The sequence below is a fragment of the Coregonus lavaretus genome, assembly GCF_964263955.1.
Source record: "Coregonus lavaretus genome assembly, chromosome: 39".
Taxonomy (NCBI): Eukaryota; Metazoa; Chordata; class Actinopteri; order Salmoniformes; family Salmonidae; genus Coregonus; species Coregonus lavaretus.
In genome coordinates, this window is record NC_140026.1 from 21,523,709 (window position 1) to 21,542,581 (window position 18,873).

Below are 18,873 nucleotides of genomic sequence, written 5' to 3' on the forward strand. Positions count from 1 at the left end.
GGGGGGGGGGGGGGGGGGTGAAAAGAGGGACGTTTATGTCAATGTGTTAACCACATCTCCCTCCTCTGCTTTCCTCTAGGTTCTTATAACTCAGCTTCAACAGCCGCATGAACATTAAAAACCAAAATAAAATGTGTAGTTCAAAAAGGCAGCCTTTTCCCCTTGCTAAACAGTTCAAGTCTATCAAATACATAGTAGTAAATATTTTAGGCAGCCCCCCCCCCCCCCCCCCCCCCCGAGTTGAACGAGGCTGGGGTACAGTGGTCCGAAGGAGGGCCCCCAAAATAAAAATAAATCACAAGTGGGACCCCCAGGGTTCTTTCTTTGTCATGACTCTCCAGCCCAAACCACTGACACCACCAGCAGTGGGGCTATCCTTCAGTATTACAGCCCCAGTTCAGGGGCTTCGAGTAGGGCAGGGAGAGGTTCCTTAGCCCCCTGCTCTTCCTCCTGGATCCCTCAGTTGTTCTCCTCGTCACTGTCATCTGGGCTGATGGCCGGGCTGGTGAGGGTGAAGCTGGGTGAGGGGTTGCTGTAGCCAGGAGACAGGGGGCTGTAGGTGGACCCTTTGGGGCTAGTGGGCGAGTAGGTGGGGGAGGTGGGAGAGTATTTGGGTGAGGTTGGGGAATAGGTTGGGGAGGTGGGGGAGTACTTGGGGCTGGTGGGGGTGTAGGTGGGTGAGGTGGGTGAGTAGGTGGGCGAGGTGGGGCTGTATTTAGGGGTCGTCGGGGAGTAAGTTGGGGAGGTGGGTGAGTATTTGGGAGAGGTCGGGGAGTACTTGGGCGAGGTGGGGGAGTATTTGGGGGAGGTGGGGGTGTACTCTGGAGAGCTGGGGGAGTAAGAGGGGGACGTAGGTGTGTATTTGGGTGAGGTGGGTGAGTAGGAAGGAGAGCTGGGGCTGTAGGAGGGAGAGCTGGGGGTGTAGGTGGGCGACTGGGGGGTGAAGCGTGGGCTGGAGGGAGAGTAGGATGGAGAAGTGGGAGAGTAAGAGGGGGAGGTGGGGGAGTAGTTGGGGCTGGTGGGGGTGTAGTTCGGGGAGGTGGGGGAGTAGGAGGGGGAGGTAGGGGAGTAGGAGGGGGAGGTGGGGGAGTAACTGGGTGAGGTTGGGGTGTAGTTGGGTGAAGAGGGGCTGTAGCTTGGAGAGGTGGGGGAGTAAGAGGGGGAGGTAGGGGAATAGGAAGGGGAAGTGGGGGAGTAAGAGGGTGAGGTGGGGGAGTAGGAGGGGGAAGTGGGGGAGTAAGAGGGTGAGGTGGGGGAGTAGCTAGGCGAGGTGGGGCTGTAGCTTGGAGACGTGGGGCTGTAGCTGGGGGAGGTAGGGGAGTAGGAGGGAGAAGTGGGGGAGTAAGAGGGTGAGGTGGGGGAGTAAGATGGGGAGGTAGGGGAGTAACTGGGGGATGTAGGGGAGTATGAGGGGGAGGTTGGGGAGTAGCTGGGGGAGGTGGGTGAATAGGAGGGTGAGGTGGGGCTGTAGTTGGGGCTGGTGGGGGAGTAAGAGGGGGACGTTGGGGAGTAGGAGGGTGACGTTGGGGAGTAGCCCGGGCTTTGGGGGGTGTATCCCCCAGGAGAGCGGGGCTCGTAGGCCGGGGAGGTGGGGGAGTAGTTAGGAGACATGGCACCTCCTGGAAAAATAAACAAGAAATTAATTAATTCCATGTAAAAAAGGTCCTGTGTCAGTTGATATTTCAAACCAAACTGGGTGTTTTGTATGGTGACTAACCTGGAGAGGGGATATAGGGGCTTGCTGGTCCAGGGGACCCAGGAGATCCAGGGGTAGGGGACCAGGCCGGGGAGTAGCCCGGAGAGAAGCCACTGGCGTCGGACGCTGCGCTGGGAGAGAAGCCTGCAGCTCCAGGGGTCATCCCGCTGCCTGGAGGTCAGAGCATGAGTTAATGGAACAGTACAGTAGAAGGTGGTATGGACTACACTGTACTACCAGGATATTGTCAAAGTCAACCCAGGTTGGGGCTTACCGATGCTGGGGGACCAGGCACCGTAAGCGGGGGTGGCTCCAGTGTTCCAGGGGGTCATGGCTGGGGACATGCCACTCATGGGGCTGGGCGCAGAGCCAAAGAACATTCCGGTGGCTGAGAAGAGGAAATAGAGAAAATATGCACATTTCACAATCAATCCTTATAGAGATTCTTTACCGACATCTCATTATCTAAAAGTCTGGATACTTTGTGTATATATTTTGCTTTGAATGTAGGCTTTTTCCAACATAGTTATACTCAGAACTGGAATGAAATGTTTACGTTGTTTAATCAAATCATAGATAAATTGGTCTATACCAGTCCATTTCTGCCTTCATGTCCGTCTGAATTCAAATACTGGAGTTGATATGGTGATGGGAACAGCCACATTGTGTGAACAATTACATTTAAAGTCACACTGTGCGGACAATAAAGTTTTGCCATTCTAGTCCCGTCTACTCACGTCCAGCCACGCTAATGCCTGGGATGTTGGTGGGGATCTCCATGCCATATTTGCACTTCTCAGCATCCAGCAGCAGGTCGAAACAGCCCGTCCCACAGGGGGCCAGCTGGCCCAGCATGATGTTCTCAGACACACCCTTCATGGGGTCACTCTCCCCGTGGGAAGACGCCTCCATCAGCACATCCACCTGGGATAGGGATGATGTTGACGGTGAGTCTACAGGGTGCTGACTAATCTACACTATACGTTTAATTTCATTGTTTATACTGACTAGTTTCATTGAGATAAAATCGCTTTGTCATGTGTTGGTCTAGTCAAGGTTGGTAACTAGAACACTCCTATGAAGTTCTCAAAGGAAGTCGTTTTATGGATACTGTAGCTAGCGGAAGAGTTGCTGACGACTATACTCAAGAGCCCACTGACAACTGTTCTAAAAATGGTAAGTATGACATACTAACACGATGCTGGACCATCACCCCCTTCCCTCTGTCCCCTGGCGTAACACTCACCGTCTCCTCAAAGGAGCACTTCATGAGGGGTCCCGTGTCCTGTCTGTTGATGCCGTGACGCGTGATGGCCATCAGGTGACCGCGGCACGTCATGGTGTCGCAAAGCAACGACAAGTGGCGGTAGTTGACGTAGGAACCGTCAAAGGAGATGACGTGGTTCAACTCCCTCTCCAGAGCCTTGCGCACAGCCTCGATACCCAGTACCTAGAAGGCAGGAGAGGAGGGGGGACTGGAATGAGTAATGGATATCCCCCAAAATACTGACATGTTTTGGCTATGCTATGATTCATGTACTATTCAGGTTTAGCAGTAAAGTAGAGCTGAATAGGTTTAACAATGTCGAGTTAGGATTCCTTGTTTAACTCCCAAAGAGTGCTTTTGTGAATATGAACTTGAAAGTATAGCCAAAATTGTAAAGAACATTTAAACTGGTCCCTTACTACAGACAATACAAATCAGAAATCATATAAAGATCACTGTCATAACTGTCGGTAACTACCATTGCTATCTAAACTATTGTAGCTAGCTATTGTAACTATCACAACTATCGTAGCTATCTGTAACCATCGTCTCTATCGTTACTATTACCTCTATTTGTTACTATCATAACTTGCGTCGCTATCCAACTATGGTATCTAACCATACCGTGAAGATCTCTACGATGTCGTTGGAGGTGGTCCTGACGGGGTCCACGTCCTTCTCACTGAGGACCCTCATAAGTCCCACGCCGTCTGTCTCCAGGATCCACTCCTGCAGGGCCTTGAACTCGCCCTCCTCTGTAATGATGATCTTTTTCTTGTTGTCTGTCTGGGGCAAGTGCATGTACACCTAGGGGGAGGAGACAGGGGAAGTACTATAGATCAATAGCTGATGGGTTAATGATCTGGATAGGTTTCTGCCATGTTGTTTAGGTCAATCAGTTTGTATGAGATCGGTGAGCATAGAGGAAAGGAAGACTATTGGGTGCGGAGATGAAAAATGGTGCCACAGTGCAGTTTAAAGGAATAAGTGTTTGTTTCTGTGACCCCTCCGTTACCTTGCTGATCTGCTCGATGCCCTGCAGTGTCATGTCCGTCAGCATGTTGGACTCGATGCACCTCAGGAACACGTCGTCGTCCATCTTGTCCACCACCTCCTCGTCCTCGTGGAACTTGTTCTCGTCGCTGTTCATGATGCGGATTCGCAGAACCAGCTTCTCTGCATTGTCGTCATTGAAGATACAGTTCAGGTCGTCTCCGAAACCTTCAGGGAGAGAGGTTGCATTTAGCAATAGGGTGTGTGTGGGTCCTTTTTACTGGAATGCTTTATTATATATCCAAATAAAGTATTGGAAGTGTGCGTGTGTGCATTCCCACCTGCATTGATCTTCTCAGCGATCTGCTCCATGGTCAGCTTGCGGTCAGTCATGTGCTTGCGGTCAAGCTCAATGCGGAGCAGCCAGGGTGAGATGCGGGTCACGTCGAAGTCGGGCATCTCATAGTAGACATTGACCCACTCCTGGTCCTCCGTCACCACCGTACTCTGGGGGTTAGGGTCGTAGTAGATGGCCGTGTTGGCCGTCACCTGGAAGGAGGGAGGGAGAGAGGATGGTTGGTTAATGATTGTAAAATCAGTATGCAAAGATAAGGAACAACCTATGAAATCAGATATTGTAATAACTTAATTTATTAATAACATTTAACAATTTATTAAAGTAAAACAACGCTTTAGAACTAATGTTGGTCTGACTGGTGTGATACACCACTGATGAAGTACTGCCTTCAAGAATAATATGCCCTCTTGTGGGTTTCTGAATAATGTTATTAACTGTGGAAACCGTCACATAGCCCGTCTATGCCAACCACATGTTTAGCCCACCCATATCACATATTCTCCACTGTTCACCTTTCTGAGGGTGGTGTGCTCCAGGCGACAGAGGATATCCTTGGCCCTCTCGGCGTCGCGGGCCGCCTGGCCAAGCAGGAACACAGTGAGGGACGGGGTCTTGGGCCTCTTGGAGATGTTGATCAGCTCCTTGAGACGCGGCACGCCCAGGGTGACGTTCTTGGCCGACACGCCGGCGTAGTGGAAGGTGTTCAGGGTCATCTGGGTGGCGGGCTCTCCCAGCGACTGGGCAGCTAACGCCCCAACCATCTCACCCGGGTGGGCCTAGAGGAGGCAGAGGATGAAGTGTTCAGATTAAATGATTATGACGGAATTAGATCAGTGTAATGAAAGAAAACAGAGAAGCCGAGCATGAATTCTTTCCTAAGTTTTTATGCTGTAAAAAAGATCCTAGTTTTCTACACTGTCCCTGTATATCTAATCCCATCTCTTTCGTTCATAGCAACCAGTTTAGGTGTTGACCCTCAATCTCCCCCTTTCAACCTCTCCCAGCACACTGTGTGTGTGAGAGACTCGACTCACGATGGACTGGTTGAACTTGGACTCAATCTCCCCCAGGAGCCAGTCGTAGGCCTCGGTGCTCAGTCTGAACTCGTCTGTCATGCGCCGGGAGCTCAACGTGGAGCGCAGGTGGATGTTGAAGAGCAGCGTGGCGTTCTGCTGGGCCTGTCTGCTCAGTTGGTCCTCGCCGTTCACAATCACCAACTTCTTACTCAGCTCCTGGACACCTGTGGCGTGGAGACAAGAGAAGGGAGAAGTTTTAGAATGTCATACGGGTCATTTTATATCTTACTTAGCCTGGCTAGTGGTCCAGATAAAATTGCTTATCGAGAGATTTCGTTTTTGTACCAAGATTGCAGAAATATCAACGCAATTTACTTGGTTACTGAACAAAGTGTTGCAAATTCTTGCTTTTAGCATCTAGAGATGGATGCGTTTTACACCAAAAAGTTAGTCGTGGGAACAACAAAATTAATCAGGCAACTTTTTACTGTAGCATATCAAGTGCTATGGTATTCAAATACAACCCACCTTTGTCGTCATGACAACAAATGTCTCAATGTTACAAACCGAGGAACGTAAGGCACAATACGGTACTCCATGTGATCCTGTACAGTGCAAGGGATCCCTCCATCCATCTCTCTAAGCACTCTGGGCTCTTCATATAGTGTTAGGAGCACAGCCGCACCCGAGAAGCTTTATATGGCCGTCAGTAAGCAAAGCAGCTATGGGGCAGGCCAGACAGCGCTTCACATCTATAATCCCACAGCCAGGCATTTGTCCACACGATTTGTGAATCATTCCGATAAATGACATGGTTGACAATGGGTGTGATCAACTTTCAACTACCAATGTCACTTCATGTGGTGGTGTGATTGCTCAAAGGCTTATTTGAAATCGGCCTCAAGGAGTGGCCATTGAAAATGGATGGTATCAACCTTTTAAAACGTGAGACTACATGGCACATCTTTAGGGGTTTCTTCAAATATGGGTCTATGGTGGCTGCAAAGTGTACGAGTGTGGTAGATACCTACCCTCTACGACTCGTAGGGGGTTGAGGTCTGTGGGGGTGCGGGGGTTGATTCTGAAGATCTTCTGGGCATTCCAGATCATCCTGGCCAGGTTGCAGGGCAGCACCACCTAGTGGGAAACAGGGACATAACGCCTTTAGTGTTAGATATCCCTATCGCATTGGTCTGAATCAGTGGGATATACTAGCAGTGGTGACATGTGGAAGGAAGTGTGTGAGAGTTCCTGGGAGTACATGGAAGTGAATGAAAGAGGATGGATGCATGTGTATGTGCGTGGAGATGTATATGTGTGGAGAATCTGGAGATGTATGCTAGTGTGTACACATATGCTAGTGCAGGGGTCTCCAACCTTCTCTAGCGTTATACCTACTTTTATCAAATTAACCATGTCGCAAGCTAATCATTTTTCTATTGCTTTCAAATAGGCGCATTCTTCTCTACCCTGCAACTCTTCCCCGGGTCCTTGGTGTACAAGAGATGTGTTCTGTCAATATAGCTGGTAAAATAATGGTTTTATAAACAGCTATATATAGTTGTTCCATGTCAAAGAGTTCCATGTCAATGCTTAAAGGCCCAGTGCAGTCACATTTGTTTTATATATATTTCCACACCATGAGGTTGGAATAATACTGTGAATGATGATAATACCCTTTAAGTACAAGAGCTCTTTGAAAAGACAGCCTGAAATGTTAGCCTGCCTGGTGACATCACCAGATGGTAAATTAGTTAGACCAATAAGAAAGAGTTCCAAACCGCTCTGCCAATAACAGCTAGTTTTCCCCTACCCACTCAGACCACTCCCAGCAAAATTCTTGCTTGAGAAATTGCTCTTGCTAAAAAGCCATTTGTTTCTTTTTGACCATTTTGATTTAAAATCAATCACAGTACTGTACTTTGTTGTTACCCAGAAATTATTTGATATGGAGAATAACGCCTGCATTGTGCCTTTAAATCACATCAGAAGACCATTTCTTAGTAGCTTGCGATCTACCTGTTGGAGATCCCTGTGCTAGTGTGTGTCTCCCCCCTTCACCTTGCTGTCCCCAGTGGGGAAGATGGCCCTCAGAATCTCCCTGTCCTCCTTCATCTTCTCATACTCCCTCTCCAGGGCGCTCTGCACCTGGGCGTTGGTCATCACATCCTTCACCACGTCCTCCTGCAGGGTGCGCCTCAGAGCCCGCTCGTTGGTGCAGTCAAACCTGAACCTAGTGGCCAAGGGAGGAGGATTAGGGAAGGACAAGATTAGACAGACAGAGAGTTAAGCCAGTTGACCGTGGAGCGTGGACAGTGAGCTGCTGTATTGAACGCCTTCATATAGACGTGACTAGACAGAGAGTTTAACGTTAGCATCTGGGTGATTAATAAGATGGTGGGTCGTGGATAGGTGAAGTCTATGATATCCAATATTGTCACACTGTCAACCAATAGGAGAGGAAAGCTTGTACTAGTTGTTTTTTTTAAACGTAGTCAATCAATCATCGAATGACTAAGAGAGCACAAGCCTGGTCTCAGATCTGTTTTTCCTGTATAGCCAACTCCTATGGTCGTTGGCATGACAATAACCACCATAGGAGTTGGCAAGACAGCTCAAACGAATCTAGTACCCTTATCCCACACCCAAAACTCTAGCCATCATTGTACCTCCCCGCCCCTTCCTCTCTCTCTCATTTTACATTACATTTGAGTCATTTAGCAGACGCTCTTATCCAGAGCGACTTACAGTTAGTGAGTGCATATATTTTCATACCGGACCCCCGTGGGAATCGAACCCACAACCCTGGCGTTGCAAACGCCATGCTCTACCAACTGAGCTACACAGGATCTCCACTCCCCTCAACCCACTTCCCTTCACCACTCACTTCTTCTCGAAGGCCTTGTTGGAGGGTTTGAGCGTGGCCATGTTCTGGAACTCCACAGACTCCCCGGCCAGGCCGTCCTCTCCGTAGCGAAGCTGCACCACCTGGTTGATGGAGTTACGCACCGTGGCGTCATACTTCACCATCACAGACTCCATGGACTTGATCAGACGACGCTGGATGTAACCTGAAGGACATCAGATAAGGACTGAGGTTAGAAGAGTATTTAAACCTGTGAAAAATCCATCTACTTACCGAACTATCTATGAGTCTCCTCTCCCTAATCGTGCAGGGGTCGTAACAGTCACCCCTTCCTCCCTCTCATCTCCCTACATTAAAAAGTGCTTCTAACCAGCTTAAACCCTGACCTCTACTCCTTGCCTCTCCCCCCTTCAATCACCAGTCTCTATCCCCAACATCTTCCTCCTCTTCCCCCCTCTTTCTATACTCTTATTTTAAATGTATGCAGTCCTTGAGCTGTTCTTGTCTATTAATGTTCTGTATTATGTCCTGTTTTATGTTGTGTGGACCCCAGGAAGAGTAGCTGCTGCTTTTGCAATAGCTAATGGTGATCTTTAATTAAATAAACTCTTACTTCTCCCCTTCACTCACCAGTCTCGGCGGTCTTCACAGCCGTGTCGATAAGCCCCTCCCTGCCTCCCATGGCGTGGAAGAAGAACTCTGTGGGCGTGAGGCCGGCCAGGTATGAGTTCTCCACGAAGCCTCTGCTCTCGGGGCCGTAGTCATCCTTGATGAAGTGGGGGAGCGTGCGGTGCTTGAAGCCGAACGGGATACGCTTACCCTCCACGTTCTGCTGCCCCACCACCGCAATAACCTGAGGGCCAGAGAGAGGGAGAGACAGATGGTAGAGAAGGAAAAAGTGTGTGAAGTTAAGGGGTGTAAATCGAAGCCCGTTGTCTACTGTCATCCCTAGAGGAACACTGTGTGCCATTTAAAAAATCCATCGATGTCTGAAACTATCCTGGGCCGTGTTCAGTAGGGCACACCGTAGTGTAGCGTTTTAAAACAAAAATGAGCGTTTCTTATTGCATGAGAGCAGGTCGTTTGTATATTTTTTAGGACCCCTGGTCGTACCTGAGAGATGTTAATCTTGGAGCCTTTGGAGCCGGCCACCACCATGGACTTGAAGTTGTTGTACTCAGACAGGGACTTCTGGGCAGAGGAACCCGTTTTGTCACGGGCGTCGTTTAGGATGCGATTCACCTGGTTCTCAAAGGTCTGCCTCAGCGTGTTACCAGGGGTGGGCTCCAACTCGTTGTTGTGGGCCTTCTCAATGACCTGGAGAGGATTACAGGAAGAAAATGAAGGGAGTTCGAGACAGAGGGTCTTAGAAATGGCTCACATCTTTTATTCCAGTCTACATTCTTTCAAAAGGAATTGCCAGAGGACGTCCCCATCATGAATACAAGAGGATTTATTGACAAGGAATATTTTAGAGAGAAGGGAAGGGACTTACCTCTATTACATCCTGTTTGGCCTTCTTGATGGTGTTCTGGATGTCCAGGTACGTCTTTGCGTCAGCAATGGAGTCACCAATACCGATAGAAGCACCTACAGAGAGAAAATATGAATATTAAGAAAAACTGGTAATATTGACTAAAATATCTGCATTTAGAGGAATTTAACCCCTAACCCCAAAATAGAACAGATTAACTTCAAGCGGATTTCAAAGGAGTTGCCATTCTACCCACTGATGCCCTCTTCCCAGGGCCCACTCAGTCCAGGTCCTTACCCTCAATGAGCAGCCAGTTGTTGACCACCGTCTGGATGTTGGAGTAGAAGAGGCGGGTGACGTCATGGCCCATCTCCAGGAAACAGATGTGGACCAGGGAGCCAGCAGAGGTACCCAGTGACTTCTTACACAGGATGCCCATGATCAGCTCCCCGTTCTCCACTATCACCTGGGGAAACACAGACACATGACATTATATAATAGTATTTTACGCACATTGGGTTAGTATCCATTCATGGTTCTGCGTTAGGAGGTGTGGTTAGCGTTCTGGGACAAAATGGCCACCTTTTTTTTTTTTTTTTTTTTTACACGTGTGGTAAAGTGCTAGCATTCTAAGATGGGAACATATAGAAAAACCATGTAACTAAAGAATGTACACAATAAAAGCCTGTATTCTGCACACACTATCACTACAACATTTGTTAAACAAATCCTCCTTGTCACATGAGCATCTCAGTGTGTTTCTCCAGTTTAGTGTTTTTACCTTGGTGTCCCCGGGAGAGATGTGTTTGTAGGGCCCACTGTCCTCCTCGTCTGGGTGGGTGCTGTGTGTTCGGATGGCGTTGATGTGGCCCGGGATGATAAGGCTGAAGATCTGCTTGCCCGTCCAGAGCGGCCGGGGCTTCAGGATGGCTGGCTGGGGCACCTTGCCGTCCCACGTAGACAGGAACATCAGGAGGTTCATCACATCGCCCTGGGGGACAGATCATGTTACAGAATAAGTGGAGGAAAGACGTGTGTGTATGTTTTTGGGGCTGATCTATCCCTTTAAACATTCCCCTCCTTACCCTCTCTAGGAAGACGTCCCTTTTGGTGAACTTGCGCACGGCGGTGAGGGTGTCTTGCACGATGCCCATGACGGGCCTGTTGGACTGGGGGGTGACGATCATACGAGGCACCATGGCCAGCTCCTGGATCTCAGCTCTCGTTTCCAGGGACTGGGGGAGATGCAGGTTCATCTCATCCCCGTCAAAGTCAGCATTGTACGGAGTGGTTACACTGTGGAAAAGGGGGAGGGGGGCAGAGTGGTTAATGTCACCATCCTGGATCTGTTTTTATGTTATATGTTCAATGGTGTGCAATGTGTTCTGTGTTAGCATTTGCTTTCATTTTGAAACAATTGAAGTTGAGAAAATCATCCGATACTATAGGAGCACTAATCCCAATCCTGAAATTATATTCGCTCAACAATAGGTTCTATATCAATGTTCTTCCCAACATTCTTGTCAGTGTTTATGCCAACAAACAATAACTACTCAGGTATCATGTCTGTTTGTGGTCTGAAACTGGGCCAGTCTGACAGAGACTCGAAGGGAAAATTCAAGACTTGATAGTTGTACCTGAGGTTCATTCGGAAGGTGGACCAGGGCAGGATTCGAACTCTGTGCCCCATCATAGACATTTTATGTAACGTGGGCTGTCTGTTGAAGATGATGATGTCACCGTCGCACATATGTCTTTCCACCTGAGGGGGACAAAAATTAGTTCATAAAAGTGACATTGCATTACATCAAGTCCAAGTCACTCCGTAAACATTCCACAATAAATGAGAACCATCTTGTCTTTTGAGGGTCACCTTGTAGCCGATCTGGAGGTGAAGGTCACTTGGTTTGGGGTGGAACCGCAGGTCGATTCTGTCCCCGTTGTCTCTGATGATATATTTGGCTCCTGGATACTGGCTGTTGCCTCTGCGCACCAGCTCCTGTAACCTGACGACATATAGGACTGTCAATATTATAACCAATACACAATTACACACAATTATGTCAGTTTAAACAGTAAACAATTGGTTAGTTTCTCTGCCGTACCTGTCAATGTTAAACGGTGTGACGATTTCTGGGAAAGTCATGTTGGCGGCGATGGAGCGCGGGACGCCCACTTGGTCGATCTGGAGGTTGGGGTCGGGGGTGATGACGGTTCTGGCGGAGAAGTCCACACGTTTCCCCATCAAGTTACCTCGGACTCGCCCTTCCTTCCCCTTCAGACGCTGTTTTAAGGATTTGAGCGGGCGGCCCGATTTTTGCATTGCCTGGGAGTTAAGAGAAAGTTCAGTTATCAGCACAAACATATTCAGAACAGAGCTGATGATCCTTCACAACTATCAGTAATCATTGAAAATGAAATAAACCCAGATATTATGGGTTGAATAGTTGTCGGTCTTATCAGTCTAACAAAAGAGCACTTTTAAAGCATCTAATAGTATGTGTATTATTTAGTCTTCAATCTTCAATTCAAACAAAGAAAAACAGTAAATCTCTATAGTAACAATACACATTGGCAAGGGTAAGAAGTACAGTAATGTTGTGCCAATTGGTGCCCTCTCATGTGTCCTTGCTGCAGTGCGTACCCTGGGCAGGCCTGGCAGCTCGTTGTCCACCATGGTGGCCACGTGGAACTGCAGCAGCTTCACGTCCTCAGCGATGACATGGGCCGCCGCGCCGCTCTGCTCGTTCCGCCGCAGCTGGTTGTTGATCTTGACGATGTCGGCCAGCTTGTGTGTCAAGTCATCCTGGGTGACAGGAAAAAAGGACATGACGTGGTTAAACGACGATGGTAAAACTTAAACAAGTTAAACAATCTCAACAATTTCAAGGCAAAATGACAGTCTTGCACTTGAAAGTCACCAAACCCCTTCAATTCCTGACATTTCAGTAAAAAATCTCTAACAGTTAGTCATTCCTCCTCACCTGGTTACGGGCGGAGCCCTGCATGACGACGGCAGGCCGGACAGCCAGCGGCGGCACGGGTAGTACCGTGACAATCATCCACTCAGGCCGGGAGAACTTGGGATCCAGGCCCAGGATTACGTCCTCCTCGTCCGAGATGCGTTTGAAGATCTCATAGACGCGCTCGGGGCTCAGCAGGATCTTCTTCTCCTGTGAGTCCTCGTTCACGTGCTTCCACTCAGCGTACAGCTCCAGGCCCGACCGGCGGATACGCGGCTGGTAGCGCCCGCAGCCACCATGGCCCTGGGAGAGTGAGGGGGAGAGTGTGTGTGTGTTACAAGAGGACCATGAGGAAACAAAATCAGAAAGATGTTACTATGTGAGATGAGAGCACACAAAGACAAAAATATGCGTTAAGTATTGATGGCCTACGAATGACATGACGTTGACAAGAGTCCCCGGTGACAGTACCTTTTCCTTAGTGATGTCCTCACTGTCGTGCTCCTGCTGCTCCACTCCAAACTTGTTGTCCATCTCCTCTCCGCCCTCGCAGATGTTCTTGCCTTTACACAGGTCGTACACGTGGGTCAGACGCTTTCTGGGCTGCCCCTTGGACTTCTGCAGGATGTCTTTGATCTTTGGGTTATTCTAGAAGGAAGGAGACACCAGGGCCATTCTTGAACGTTGCAGATAGAAATACCACAAATAGAGCCGACGTGATTCCTTATTCTACATGTCAGAGCTGCATGTTCGTTCTATATAGCATATTTCTATCTGAACATTCCAAAACGTTGCATCCTGCTGAACGCGCCCCATCACATCAACAAGTCATTGGAATATGTGTAATGTAATTCCATGTAAGGACTAACATGTAATCATTAGTATGCCTTGATCCATAATTCTTATACTCATCAAATGAAAATCAATTAGATATATCAGGAGTTTATGCAGTGTTAGATATTCTATGTGTATACAGTGCAGCGTGGAAGTTGAGGTATAGTTTTTTTGTATTGAGTGTGCCATGTTGTGAGCATCACAAGTATTGAATCCGGGAGCGGATTGGTACATGTTACATATAGGTTGTGTAGTGGTAGTGTAAGGAAGGAAGGAATGGAGGGTTACTGACTGTGTCGACCAGCAGCTTGGAGCAGGAGTAGCAGACACACCGGAGGACCTTCATGATCTTGTTGACGAAGCCCACATGGAACACCGGCTTGGCCAGCTCTATGTGGCCGAAGTGGCCCGGGCATTCTGTCATGTTACCTGAACAGCAAAAATAACAAAAAAAAATTTAACCAACATTCAAGCACAGTAGTGGTGACCCAACCACAAAATTACAACGATGTCCTGGTAACTTCCTGTACCTGCACATGTTTGACACCTTCCGGATCGTTCGATGACCCCTTGTCTGGGGTCCATCAGCCCACCGAGTTTGGGACGCCCTCCTTCTGTGGTCTCGGGGTACTTGATTCCCCCTTCCGTGACCGACATCCGTTTCTAGAGGGAGAACCATAGTCAACATCAAATCCAGTTCCAAAATATGAATAGCCTAAGTAAATACACATAGAACAGTGAAGCAGTCACATTGGAAAATGGCTTACATACCTCGAAACTATTTCAAAACAAATAACCCCTGAAAAATCAGTAATTGAATCAAGCGACGATGACCGTACCTACAACTCAATAAGAACACAGTGGTACACTTTGATCAAAGTTGCATTTCTAAACCAGTATTGGTACCCTGACAAATCAATTTTGAGGTCCAACCAAATGGATGAAAATAAATTGAGGTGAGCAAATTGACTAGAGGATTATGTAAACAACGTATTATATTGCCAAGAAAGATCCCTTTATTCTAAAACTAATAAAACATAACGTAAAGAAAACATGCATAGCTTTGACTTTAATGGCGTTGCCTTTTATTATGATATACCACATATAGATTACAAGTGGGAACATTAGTGTTTGTGTGTGTAACTTGCTGGGAACAGAACAAAATTGTAAAGTTCAGTAAAAGTAGCTAAAATGGTATTTGTTTACATGTATTTTCAAAATAAAAGGGAGTTTGATTCATGATATATATGGTTTAGCTCAGATGGAAAATACTGTGTGCTGAAAAAGTTTGTCGAACTTCCTACAACATGCTGTTGCTAGCTAGCTAGCTAGCTAGCTCAAGCTCCAACATGGCTTAGCTAGTTAACGTTAGCTAGGCTAGCTGTAAGCTACTTCCTTTGTAGCACATCCATTGTCATCAATGATATATTCTAGGTATAGTCATGTACAGATAAGATCAATGTGAGAACGTTCAGAAAGTAAACGAATCCCCCCACCCCAAAGCAAAACCTACAAGCTCATCTGGGCTGATGATGCCGAATTGCACTCTCTTGATGAGGCGCAATGGGCATGCGCTGTCGCCGGAGGGCGGTCCGTGCATCCTGTCTATTCAAAGAGACGCGTCCTCCCTCGGCACACTGCTTTTGTAAGAAGGAATAGCTTTAAATTGTCACCAGGACTCTGGCCAGACCGCCAACGGTGACCGGAATGTCTCCGAAGGCGATATCCTGAAGACCCACGTTGTTTACTGCCTTAGGAGTCTATTTATTTACGCTTTACTCCTATCCACTATGACTACCAGCTGTCCCCCTTGCTTCTCCTGATCTACACTCCAGCGCGCTCTAAGCGCATCTGAGCTCGAAAACAGCCAACGCGTGTTTATATAGACTGGAGACTTTGGTACAGGTTGACACACTCAACGAAGCAGGGGCTGAACAGTCAGGAGGCGGGTTATGGATCTGTGTAGTAAAACGTTAATTGGCTACACAAGATCACAACATGAATAATACATTTGATAAGACGCATGACCAATGGAAGCGTACGTTTTCTTCTTTAACCAATTGAAACATAAGGCGGGCACTAAATTGGCTGACATGCTCACCATTGGTCAGATCAGAGCAGAGGCGGGGCTACAATCTATATTTGGTTGTAGTGCTGTTAATATTCAATAAGATACAGTGTGGTTGGTCAATTATAACATTAATATACATTAGTACATAGAGATTGGCCAATGGCCATAGAGATATGATGGCGTTGGGATAACTTTCGTTAAACCCGCCTTATTCCCGATCTTTGCCGAACTGCACCGATCCGTAATTTTTCACTCTAAGCAAAACTAAAAAAAAATCTGTCTTGTCTCGTTCGTCTCGCTCTGGATCAGCTACGACTCTGGAAAAAGAAGCTTGAGCATGAGGCCTACCTCGACCTTTCGTAAATCAAAGGCATATTTAACTAGTTTGTTCTTTGTTTTGTATTTAAAAGCAGTTTATTGTAGTTAGTTTTCGACCTGCTTTAAGAATATGTCGAAATTACTGTTGTTTTATGACAACATTTTGGTTTTTACGGGACTATGCAAGAGTCCTCGGTCTCAAGTGGGACCCATACCTGCGCGATCAGTGTTATTTTCAGTACTTCAACTGGGAAAGTCTGGCAAAAGCCTGCGGTGTTAAATTACAATAGCCGTGAAAGACTTTACCATAATTCAAACGGGAAAGATTGAAATACACGTTTTTAGAGCAAACGTCGTTATAATTTGTAATGTAAATAGATTATTTTTCTGAAATAGGGACAAGATTGGAAGGCCACGTTTAACGCAGTGACACAGCCTGGCTTTGCCTTTGGCGGTAAGAAGTGTCTTAACTACCTAGCTAACAAAAGTCAATGTAAAATTCCAAATTATAGTTATGAATTAGTTACACTAACTAGTAAACGAGACTCTTTGGTTGGTGATAAGTATTCATGTTTTATTATCATCAAGTTAGATAATAGCCTAAGAAGACTTAGTAGGTAACGGTGGCTTGTTAGAGATGCGGCCAGTTAGCAGCTAGTACCCCTTTGTGGGAGCTAGCTAGCGAGCTAACCACTGTGAAACTCACCAGTTAGCTACGGTAACTAATTTATAATGATGGTAAATTAGCAACTTGTTTTAGATAACATTATTTTTGCGCATATTTCGTTGTTTAAATGTCACCGTGGCCAATATAGAAGCAGCTTATAGCTAATTAGTGTTTAATATTTTGTTTAGTTGGCAAACAAAAATGGCCACCGTGAGACCGGGTCGCTAACTAGCTAGCCAACCTCAAACAGTAGGTACCATGTTGTACATTGTTATAAATTGGCTTGTAAATTCATAGGAAATACAGGGTGGAATTTAATGTTCGTTTTGATAATGTTGTTAACTACCTGATTTAAAGTTATTTATCCACATGTTGCGTAATCTTGTTGGCTGGCTAGCTAACCGAGTTGTAGACATGCCATGGTCAAACCACTATGGACACGGTTGTTTGTCTGGCACTGTCAGAGCAGCTAACAACTCATGACATTTTCTGGTCGTTGATATCAATATATGTACAAATATTTGATAGGGTACTTGACTATTTACACTAATATTTGTTTCCCTTTCTGTATTGCTTGCTAGTAACAGTTAGCGAATTGCTAACTTTGTACATTCTTTGAAACCTCGTCTCAACATGGCGGTGTTGTGACTAGTGCTTTTGCTTCTTGTTGGCAAGAAAAATGGAGTCTTGCTAGGTACCAGCTAACTTGAAAGTTCGCGTTCACCAGAATGTATTGAGCATGCCTTTAAAAGTGTGGAAGATCAATTGTATAACGTTTGATTGCTTCATGTTGGCTAGTCAGGTAATGTCTAAATTGAGTTTAATCAAGTAAAGTGCTAGCTAGGTAGCGATGTTTTTCTCAGTCTGTTTCCACAGTGCATATAGTTAGCTGCTTGTAACCCTGTCTTGTCAACAAGCTTACAGGCCAAATTTGTCCTAGTTGATGTTGGAAAAGTTAGGCTATACTTCAATTATAAGTTTCAGACTAATCAAGAAGTAGCCTACTTCACAAGGCACCAGAGGTGTTTTCACCATAGCCTGTTACACAATATGATAATCTTGTTAGCTCTGGAGTTGGACCAACGACTGCTACTGTAGACATTGTTCATACAACTTTAGCTACAGCACATTTCCCCAATGCCAAGAGGTCTTTAACAAAAAATTCACGAAGTTTATACCTTAAAGCGCCTAAATATATTTTAGAATGGTCTGCCTTTGCTTTAACCCATTTTTGGTGTTCTTGCTTGAATATGTAGCCTAATTTGCCTTACGTGGATGCAGGAAGGTTTTTAGACAATATAAAGTATGTTTAACAGGGAAGTACTACAGATATGATAACATCGCGCTACCCTTGTTTATTTAAACAGCATGTCAATAAATCAATCAGTTTGCATTACCGATTTGCAAATTATTTTCTAAGTGCCTAGGCTCTTCTGTATTAACTGCAGCTCCTTAAGTGTTAATGGTGGTTGCAAATGTACCCCTCATATTTATTGTTTAGATGAAATGAACTGATTGTAGCTATTTTCTTATTTAAAGTAATAAAGAAATTGAAGTTACTTCTTGACTCTGTTTATATATTTGGGAACTGAATGGTTTTTGACTGTTGCCAGCATGAACATGCCTTCTTTGGCAGACACAAGCCATGACACAGAGGAACACAGTTATCAAGTTCACACCAGGAAGCTGTTGTAGATCAGCTGTATCCTTATGTTGCTTTTGATTTTTTCTATGTCGACCTCATATTAGAGATTCCTGTTGGCCATATCATTATTGTGATCTGTTTATTTAGCTAGAGATGTTACAAGTCAATGTTTGTTTAACAAAGGTTTCTACACGGTGCTGTCATACAAATGCACCATTATCAGCCTTTTGGCTCCCCCTTGTGGTCTACAATGCAAATGGCATGCTTTTTTTGCTCAACACTTTAAATGCAGAAATGTCCCCTACCTACTCTCAGCTCCCTCTACTGGCAACAAGAGAAGTAACATGGTGGGAAATGGCAGCAATAACAGCTGTACGCCAGCAGTTTAGCAGAATATGTATCATGCAATGCCTAGTTTGCCCACGTTCAAAACCGTTTACCTGGTCAAAATTCTGTACATTAATGTTGATTCACCAGTACCATACCTCTTGAATGGAGGTCATAAAGCATTTCTGTGTCAATTGGTTGTCATCAGATATAGGCCTGTCTTAGTTCAAATTTGATGTTTAGCCATATAGGAGGGCCCACACCAATCTACCATGTGAAGACTGATCTGTGAGTATGGGCGATAACATGTTTAATACCTCTCTCTTCACACTTGTTATTTGTGTGTATGTAACACTTTACATTTGAGTGGGGCATAGT

General features: G+C 46.2%; 1 protein-coding gene across 1 annotated transcript; it reads right to left on the bottom strand.

Annotated features, from left to right (window-relative positions):
- Positions 1–367: 367 nt before the first annotated feature.
- Positions 368–15,320, bottom strand: polr2a (RNA polymerase II subunit A). The gene is made up of 28 exons (XM_084155915.1): positions 14,981–15,320; positions 13,998–14,130; positions 13,760–13,896; positions 13,105–13,281; positions 12,655–12,936; positions 12,315–12,476; positions 11,776–11,996; positions 11,544–11,676; positions 11,308–11,432; positions 10,756–10,966; positions 10,452–10,661; positions 9,968–10,136; positions 9,692–9,786; positions 9,310–9,513; positions 8,827–9,049; positions 8,218–8,401; positions 7,392–7,563; positions 6,362–6,467; positions 5,349–5,554; positions 4,827–5,090; positions 4,298–4,505; positions 3,979–4,184; positions 3,588–3,770; positions 2,943–3,146; positions 2,434–2,620; positions 1,971–2,084; positions 1,718–1,867; positions 368–1,619 (listed from the first exon to the last, which is right to left on the bottom strand). Exons 1-28 carry the CDS (start codon positions 15,065–15,067, stop codon positions 460–462), a joined length of 5,913 nt encoding a protein of 1,970 aa, XP_084012041.1. The 5' UTR covers positions 15,068–15,320; the 3' UTR covers positions 368–459.
- Between the last annotated feature and the right edge of the window lie 3,553 nt (positions 15,321–18,873).

Bases quoted from the DNA above. Each gene is read 5' to 3' on its own strand.
- polr2a (XM_084155915.1), bottom strand. From the start codon at position 15,067: ATGCACGGACCGCCCTCCGGCGACAGCGCATGCCCATTGCGCCTCATC. The intron at 12,937-13,104 runs GTACTGTCACCG...TCACTCTCCCAG, and splicing joins AGGACATCACTAAGGAAAAG to GGCCATGGTGGCTGCGGGCG. The intron at 6,468-7,391 runs GTGAAGGGGGGA...GTTTCCCACTAG, and splicing joins TCCCCACTGGGGACAGCAAG to GTGGTGCTGCCCTGCAACCT.